At 43.7% G+C, this 9,714-nt stretch overlaps 1 protein-coding gene across 1 annotated transcript in view; it reads right to left on the bottom strand.

The window, feature by feature from the left end:
- Positions 1-740: 740 nt before the first annotated feature.
- Positions 741-9,714, bottom strand: part of LOC309552918 (NXPE family member 3-like) — a gene marked incomplete at its 5' end in the record, with an annotated part of 33,225 nt that continues 24,251 nt past the window's right edge. Inside the window, 3 exons of the mRNA XM_082253825.1 lie at positions 741-1,349; positions 2,899-3,105; positions 6,713-6,786. Coding sequence (XP_082109951.1) covers positions 817-1,349; positions 2,899-3,105; positions 6,713-6,786 — 814 coding nt within the window. The 3' untranslated portion in view covers positions 741-816. The remainder of the gene's footprint in view (positions 1,350-2,898; positions 3,106-6,712; positions 6,787-9,714) is intronic.

The raw sequence follows: 9,714 nt of genomic DNA, 5'->3' as shown, positions 1-9,714 counted from the left end.
GGGTCCAGTCCCAGGAAAGCCTTCACAGGTCGTGAGTACTGAGGATTGCCCCTGGGGGTCTGCCAGAGTCAGAGGGGACCACTGGGATCTGGGATCCAGTGCCAGCTAGCTGAAAGGGGGTACCTAGGTTGAGGACCCAAAGTTACAGAGGGGGGTACATAGTCAGTGAACCCCGAAGAGTTCAAGGTTAAAGGGGGCACCTGCATATGGGCCCTGAATTGGACAGAGTGTGACAGTTGAGAGTTGCAGCTTTACAGAAATCTACAGTGTACTACCTCAAGCCAGAGCAAGGCGGGAGGGGAGTATTCAGTGACTTTCCAGTACAGCAGTGTCAGTAATTCTACAATTCACAGTCTTGGGTCTTCTGGACTTATTGTCGAGGATCCAGCACTTCTATCAAGCTACAGTGTGTTATTAGTGTTAAAAAGCGTTGGAGTCAAGGAAGCACCAACGGGCATTTTTCTAGGATTAAGTCTCAAGTGTAATTAGTTAAGCCTAAAGGAGTATCCCACTCATTCCCTTCTCCCATCACCTTTTCTACAATAAAAACCACACAAGATTCCGGAGTCGTCCATGTCTCAGTTCTCACACCCAGGGTCGCAGCTCACATGGGCTGGAGAGGTAACCGGTAACAATGGCAGACCCACATCCGGCCACAGGCCTGGAAAACCTGCTATTATATATATATATATATATATATATATATATATATATATATATATATATATATATATATATATATAGCAGGTTTTACTTAGGCCAGGACTTCCCACTGAAGAATGTGCTCTAATCCTCATGAAAACACACCACTGATTGTTAATGAGGACATATAAATGAAAGCATCAAGTCTACCTCATTTTTAATAATGACCTTTTGGGGGTGGAGATTTTCAGGTTCACGGTGGCAAGAGGTCATCTGCCAAACATCAAGAACTGTGACTGGTAGCTTAAAGAACATAGCCCTCATCAAAGTGTCCAGCTGTAATGATAACCAGTCACTTCCATGGTCGAACCGGTAGCCAGTGTTGGCCGATTTGATGAGGATCTTTGTTTCGGGGCTGCGCTCTAACAGCCGAGCTACTGCTTCTCGAATGAGATGTAACCTATGGATATACACTCCAACAGGGTAAGTAAGGAAGTGGCTCCAGATTGTTAACACGATGATCATCCCTTTCCGGTTGCCCAATCTATCCAACTCTGAAGCAATGTAGCGTAGTTCTTGTATTCCAGTACGTTCCATGCGTAAAGGTTTCTGGTGGGCTCTCCACTGGACCAAATAATTAAATCCTGCATCTGTGGCTAGAAGTGGACCTGGATTGTGAGTCACATGAAGCTTGATCTCCTTCAGAGCTAAAATTTTGGAAAAAATGCAAGGTAAAATTAAAGTGAATCAAAATTATCTTAATAGCTATAGTGTATCTCTAGGCAAACATTTATTTTTTTGCTGTTGTTGTTTGTTGCCCTTGTAGGCAGGCGCAGTTAGCTAATTTGCCACTAGGTAGCTCTGTACAAGAATAGTGTCTGGTTACAGCAGACTTTGTCATTGAGTGCTAGATCCCTTTTAGCTAGAGTCCTCCTGCAGTGATGTCAGGGGTGAGTCAATGTCCATATATGAGCTAGGTAGGGAGGAGCACACACACTTGGGGCATGGAAGCTAAACATTCCATGCCTATGTGGATGTAGCCAGCACATGTGGGCCCTGGACATGCAGGGGGCCAGGAGGAGTGCACCTGCACACAGGAAGCGCCAGCTGTAAACTTTCTGTTTCTTATGGAGGTGGGGGCTAGGGTAGATAGCAAAAGGTCTTTCAGGCCAAGTCAAAAGTTCCTTGAGTGAGGCTTCTTCCCTGGAGGGTCCCGGGACAGGTGTACCTAAGGAGGAGGTGACTGCAGAGAGTGCAGTCCTGTGAGTACTAATGACCCCAGGTGGAAGGAGAGACTGTTAAAGGGGGATGGCTGATAAATGTGCTGCATATGCTTTCACATGTGACTACTGTGGACTGTTCACTAAATGTGATTGACTTTGTAATGTCCAGTGACTCCAGATTGAACTCCATCAGTAAAGTACAGCAAACTACTTTATGTGTGGACATCCTTTCCTTTGTGAATGTAAGGGTCAACGGCCAGGGATGTCATGTGGAGGCAGAGGAGGACAGTGTTCTAGCAGAAAAGGAGCGTGGGTAGGGACTTGCACTCTTGCCACCAATTCTAGCCAACTATTAAGCCCCTCTTACATCCTGTTTGTCAAATTTTTTACCACTGCCAACAAGGACAGGAAGTAATGGTAAATCTCTCAGACAGGCACGCAACTGAAATAAAAAGACATAGCTTGTAGTGTAAAGAAAGGTTTGACCCAACATTAACTTTTCTTTGATAAATGTGTCCCCATTGGAGATTTGACATTATTTTCTTCCACAGTGAAAACGTTGTCACTAGGACAGAAGTTCTGCCGAAAACTCCAACTTGCTCAGATCTCCAATGACGTTACTTCTGGTGACTGTACACCAGGAATAATTGGAGATTTCGACCACTTGGTGTTTTCACACAACACCGGCAGCCTATACACTCTGGTGAATGCTATAATTAGTGCAGATTGTTAGTCCGCCTGCTAGTTGTCGCCGCCTTGGAGGCGTTTATGTTTTTGGTTACTAGTGGCTGAACTAACAATCTGCACTAATTATAGCATCTACCGGAGTGTAAAGGCTGCGGTGTTGTGTGAAAACACCAAGTGGTCAAAATCTCCAATTATTCCTGGTGTACACTCACCGGAAATAACGTCGTTGGAGATCTAGGCAAGTCGGAGTCTTCGGCAGAACACAGGCAGCAAATCGTCCCAACAGGACACCAAAAACAATAAAAACCTGATAGGGGTTCTACCTATTCCCTGTTATTCAACATACTTGGTATGAAATCCACAAGGTATTCCCACCACTGTCGCAGTGTAGAGTCTCCAAACATGTAGACCATCTTCCCAGCAAGGCATTTTGCTGCCGTAGTATGATGATCAAAATGTTTATTGGAGCAGACCAGAGACTTCCAGACATCTTGGTAATAGAATCCTGAAGGGTTTGGATTCTTTAGCCCAGCCATACATGCAACATTTTTACCTAGAGAAAAAACATAAAAATCACCCTTCTCATAACATCAGTTATTTATTTAAAATTTTGAATGATTATTTATTATTTTTTTTTTTTTTTTAATGATTATTACCCTTAACCACTTCAATACAGGACAATGTCACCCCCATCCTGCCCATCTCATACCCGACACTGTATTAACCAGCTTCTGAATGTGCAACTCATGAAGCCAGCTAACTGTAACCAACTGGATATAAATTCAAAATAATTACCACCTTGGTCTAATAGGAGCACCTCAATGGCCAATAGGGGTGCTGCTACTGTACTGGTAGAGGGTGGGAGTATTGGGCTTAGACTGCAAGTCAGTAAAGTCAAGGCTTTAGAATGTGAACATCAGTGCAGAGAGGAGAGGAAATATGGGCTTCTGTCTACTTAAGGTAAAACCAGGCACCCAATGTTGTCTGTGCCAAGGCTGATAGATTTTTAGAAAAAAAAACAAAAAACTTAGGGGTGAGGTTGGGTTCACATTAGTGTGAATTGGCTGTGGCTTTCCCTGCACCAAATTCTCATGGCGGGAGAGTGCCCTGGTTCACACATCTACGGGGCGGCTGCAGAGCGGATTGCCCAAGGGGTCGCGTGCAACTTCGACTCCATTTCAGGTCCGAATTCAGACAAAAATTTGGGCTTGATTCGTCCCTGAAATGGAGAACAGGGACACTCTGGGCGGCACCAGACCGCACCAGACACCTGCTGTGAGACACATCTATATTAAGTGTGAACCCAGCCTAAGAATTCTGTTTTTACAATGTTAAAAGGTGCTTTTCTTTTTTTTTTTTTAACTCCTTTACGCCGACGGAATGCAATCATGCAACCTCAGCTTCAGGGGGTTGTACCAGCTGTACCTGCAGCTAGAGGCATCACCCCGGTACCATTGTTTAGAGCCGACAGTCGGCTTTCTTGGAATGACAACCAATGCGGCCGAGCAGCCGCTCGGTTGTCATTACAAGGAGCAGGAGCGGTGATTAAATACCACCAAAAATAGGCTCTGGTTGTGTGAAAAAATTATAAAAATGTCATATGGTTACAGTGCTGCATGACCACGCAGTTACATACTTGATTGAATTTGGAAATATCTCTTAAGCACATAATTCAGCAATTACGTAAAAAAAAAGAAGAAGATAATGTTTTAATGATGATTTGGCACATGGTTCAAACTAGGGATCGACCGATTATCGGCAAAGCCGATATATCGAGAGCCGATATGCACTTTTCCCGATATATCGGAATCGTCCCCAGAGGTTACCAATATTGACGATATTTTGGGAAAGTACTTGTACCAGAGTGATACCTGCAGCTAGAGGCATCACCCCGGTACTGGCGTCCATAGCCGACGGTCGGCTGTCTTGTAATGACAACTGATGCGGCTTAGAAGACTCTAAGGCACAAAAATTGATTCCAGATGATTGGTGCCTCAAATTGCCATCATCCCAAAAATTTGATACATAAAATTAACACTATACAGTGTTGATCTCCTCTGAGAAAAGGGGGGGATTTTTAAGGCAATAATGCATGGAAAAACAATATAAATAAAATATAGAAAATTTATTGATTAAAAACAGCATTTCATATCATAAATACATAGATATAACAATTTCCCTGGCCGAATGTGGAAAACCACAGCAGGCCATGGATCACAAAAACATGTGACATATATCTGACTGTACAGAAATGGAAATCACAATTGTGAAAATGTGTAAGAAAGCAGGGGATATAGTACCTCTCCTACACCAGGGTGCAACCCTAGGTGAAGGAGAGCATCAATCCTAGGGTTGCACCCTGGTGTAGGAGAGGTACTATATCCCCTGCTTTCTTACACATTTCCACAATTGTGATTTCCATTTCTGTACAGTCAGATATATGTCACATGTTTTTGTGATCCATGGCCTGCTGTGGTTTTCCACATTCGGCCAGGGAAATTGTTATATCTATGTATTTATGATATGAAATGCTGTTTTTAATCAATAAATTTTCTATATTTTATTTATATTGTTTTTCCATGCATTATTGCCTTAAAAATCCCCCCCTTTTCTCAGAGGAGATCAACACTGTATAGTGTTAATTTTATGTATAGAAAACTCTAAGGCTGTCATTACAAGGAGCGGGAGGGGACGTCCCCCCCCCCCCCGCCTCCCGAAACCTTCCGCGGCTCTCCTGGGTCTCCCGTCCCACCGGGAGACCCAGACAACCAGCCTGCAAGGCCGCTGAAGACCCGATCAAAGCCGCATTCGGCTCTGATCGGGTCTCCATGCAAAAACCCGGAAGTGATGTCTTGGCATCACTTCCGGATACTGGTGCCAGATTCAAAAAAATAACAGCAGTCAAAACAGCCAAACTTGGCATTTTGAATGCTCTTAATTGCAGAGGACCCCCAGATCCCTCCACAAGACTATCGGTCAAGTTAAAAAAAAAAAAAAATTAAATGTACGAAAATATCGGGCCATATTGGCCAATTCCGATACGTGATGACCAAAATATCGGTATCGGCAATGAAAAAACGATATCGGTCGATCACTAGTTCAAACAGGTGTACTCTGGAAAGTCTGAGATCACCAGCCAGCCACTTATAAAAGAAGAAAACAGGCTTTATTGGACTCTCAAAACAAACAATAGAACAGCTTTCTTCAGCAAAAATAAGGCAGTCATTATCCTGGTATGATCAAGAAGAGAACATAACAGCTCACTGCCAATATACCAGTCCCACACTTGGGTTTAGGGTACATGAAAAGCTTCAGGATCTCAGCAAAACGAAGTCTAAGCCTTCAGATAATGCACACTTTTTCACAGCTGTGAACCACTCCATACTGCCTCATGGACACGTTCTAACCCCCTCCCTCTGCTTTTCAAGCCTCCCTTGCAGGTGGGTTCACCCTTTCAGGACCAAAGTCCCTGTAATCAGTTTAGAGGCTCTTTTCAATGCAAAGTCTATCCAAGCCTCTGAATTTTGGGTTCCCAACGAGGATTTATTAATCTAGAGCAGGGGTCTTAAAAAACTTTCTAAACAAAGGGACAGTTTACTGTCCTTCAGACTTTAGGGGACAAGACTGTGGCCATTGGAAGTAGAGAATGTTTTGGCATCAGTGAGGGGAAATAATGCCCCATCTTTGGTGTCAGTGAGAGGAATAGTGCCCCATTTTTGGTGTCATTTGGTAAGAAGAATTATGCCGCATCATTGGTGTCAGTGAGAGAAATAGTGGCCCATTGCTGGTGTCCTGGAAAGGAATTGTGCCCCTTCATTAGTGTCAGTGGGGGGAAGGGATTATGTCCCAATGTTGGATGTTGTAGGATGAAATATTACTCTGAGGGCCAGATTTAAGCAAGCAAAGGGACACATCTGGCCCCCGGGTCTCAGTTTGGAGACCACTGATATAGAGAGTACTGCCTTGCATGGGTGGGAACCCCTACATACTAAAAATGTCTGTTGAACTCTCTGTTAAATGGTCCACAATCCAAATAGTGGGGAAATACATACAGAGACTTCCTGTCCAGGACCCATCCCTGGCATCCTGAACACAAGTTAGACATAAGTTGCATTCAATGACCAAAAAGTATTTTTTTTTCTGAACTTAAAAACACCTACCACTTGTGACATTCTTCAGAGGTAAGACATTAAGTGATCCAAGGTTTGATGGGATTTCTTGGTCAATCAGTGACCTGGCAAAGCCAAAGAAAAAAAATTACTTAAAAGCTGAAATGCTTGTATTTATTTTTTATTAAAGCTTTTCCTTATTAAAGCTTTTTATTTTTACTTATTTATTTATTGTTAAAGAAAAACGCCATCTTTTCACGCACTTTACATACTTTCATTTGTTAGAGCCAAGCTGGCCCGAAGGAACTATGTCCCTCACTTACCTGGGAGGCCGCTGAATGCGTGGTATGAACTGTATGTAGCTGCGGCTCCATACGGCATACTGCACTGTGTTCCAGGTGCAAGCCGAGACATTCCTGTCTCATACCCGGAACACAGAAGAATCTACTGCAGCGGGGCTTGGCCGCTTAGAGCCAGTAATGTATTCTATCAATGAATACAAAGCTTCCTCTGATTGGCTGAGTCAGAGAGGTTTTGGCTGACATGTGGGGAGTTGTGTCTGGAGCCTCTCAGGGCAGTGGCTGCCACTCCAGCGGGGATTCCTCTTCTTCTCTGTCATGCCAGCGTGACACTTTGAGGAACCCATTGGTCACGTTGGGTGCATATAACACCCCCCATTCAGTTTCAGTTTGTCCTCTTGGCAGCACATTCTGTGTACACTGCACATTCAATTTTGGATCATGACTCTTTGTAGCACTATAAGGCAGCCTTTTTCAACCAGGGTTCCCAGGCACCCTGGGGTGCCCTGAGGTTTCTTCAGGGGCGCCTTGGAAAAATACCTTAAAATTGCCCAAAAATTGTATACAACCCAGTGTGTTGATGAAGGCTGCCTTTTTACTTACACTAAAGGGCCATAGACACTATAAGATTTTCTGAAGACTTTTTCCTTTAGATTTACCAAAACCAGATAATATGAGGTCAAACCTAAACACTTTCAATTTCTATGCAATCTGGCCCTTGCACTACATAGAAAAGGTAAATCTGAAGGAAAAAGTCTTCAGAAAATCTTATAGTGTGTATGGCCCATTAGTCACAGGTTTTCCAATGTGCACCATTCTAACCTTCTAGCTGTTGGCGTCCTAACCATCAATGGCATCATCAGTTGATAAGGAGGATGTCAGTCGCCTGCATATCATCCTTGTTTGACCCTCACCTGCCCCTCCCCATCAGCGTTGGGGTCACATTAGTTAAGTGATGGAGAAAAACTGAGGGAGAAAAGAAACATTGAAATACTAGTCAGTACCAGTTGGTAGAATAAATCACCTTGAATGTTGGGTGTTCTACTTGGACTTGTGGATGTTGCTCCACAATGTAAAATTACTAGAATAGCTTTTACATTTTAGAATGGGTTGCCTCTAGACTGTCCATGATATTTAAAGGGTGCTTTGAGATTGCTCATCATTTTTAAAGGATGCCTCGAGATTGTCTATAATTTTTAAATGGTGCAGCGAGATTGTCCATACTTTTTAAAGGGTGCTTCGAGACTGTCCATAATTTTTAAAGGGTGCCTCGAGTCTGTCCATATGTGCTCCTGGCATTTATACAGTATCCCAGCATGCACCTGTAACGCGCCTGCGTTTTACGTATGATGTGGATTTTCAGCTGCAGAAATATTCCACTTCAGTAGTCATGTAGAGAAACGCTGAGACACCATTCCCAACTCTCAATGACTCATCATGTGTGGATGATCTCAATTCAGCAAGTAAATACACACACTCAATAAGATGTTTCCTAGAGTGACTTATGTATATAGTAACACAGTGATGATAGGCTGAAGAGACAGGTTGGGTAGAGATGGTAGATGACAGACACTTGAAAGGAAATGTTCTTGAAAGTAAGATAGTAGCAGATGGGATGCAGATAGGTTTAGCAATCATGTATGGTAGTAGATGACAGAGTAGTAGGTGGACATACAAGAGAGATCAACCCAGTGCAAGAACAGGTGGTAGTAGGCTCAAGAGCTAGCAATCTTAGATAATGCAGATGTAGTAATAGTCCTTAGTATGCAGAGCTAGATAGTGTAAGCTTTAGTATAAAGGTTATAGAGGTTTCCCCTGTGGGGTACTTATCACTAATAGCAATGTAGCAGAGGAGAGGTTCGGCAAGAGCGGATGATCCGGTAGCGGGATACAGGGATCAGGGCAGCGTGGTTCCGACAGCGAGGTATGCTTGCAAGCATGTGAGCTTCAAGACAGGTTAGCATCAAGGCAAAAAGCAGTTTGAACGAACACATGTGAGTGAGAGCCGGCGATCTAAATAGCCATCCAGTCCGGCGCTCAGTGATGACAGCATCAGTCTTAAACGTGTATGCGCACCTTACCAAAAGAGAATGGTGGGGCGCATACACTTATGAAAGGGTAATTAGGGTACCCAAAGGTACCAGAACATTACAGCACCGAGGCACTTTCCTCTGTCAAATCACAAGGGCTGTACTAAATGCCTGTGCACTCACTTGTCAAGTTTCCTCCCACTGTCCAATATGCCTCCCTATTGGACCAGTGTGAAACCCTCTGCATACGGAACGAGTTGCACCTGAGCACAATGAGCAGACCTCACTAACAGATCCTGCTCTCTGGTAGGCAGAGAACAATATAGATTTACCTGCAGTCCTGGTAAGCAGACAATGCTAAAAATAAGGTGCTTTGGCCTGTCTCTCTCCTGGCCGATCAGTTGGTGCTGGTGGGCATCCATCGGCCAGCACCCGCTGAACAGCTTGAGCTATGTCAAACACGCACGCCCCCTACCAGATCACATCACATATTAGGTATGAAATCTGGCACAGAAAAGCTGCTCTGCTGCCATACGTTATGAAGTCGGAAAGGGTTAATCATTCATGTAGGGGAATGGAATCTTTATTTTTGATGTTCATAAGTGTCTATGAGATCATTAACAGTGCTTATGCATTCCTCCATTTTTTTTTCCCACATAGTGCACTCTGTTGTCAATACGTTTAATATCTTGTGTGCATTTTTGGACCAAGGAGGATAGATTGG

The sequence above is a fragment of the Pelophylax lessonae genome (genome assembly GCF_965119305.1).
Source record: "Pelophylax lessonae genome assembly, chromosome: 4".
NCBI classification, from domain to species: Eukaryota; Metazoa; Chordata; class Amphibia; order Anura; family Ranidae; genus Pelophylax; species Pelophylax lessonae.
This window is presented reverse-complemented; position numbering and strand designations above follow the sequence as displayed.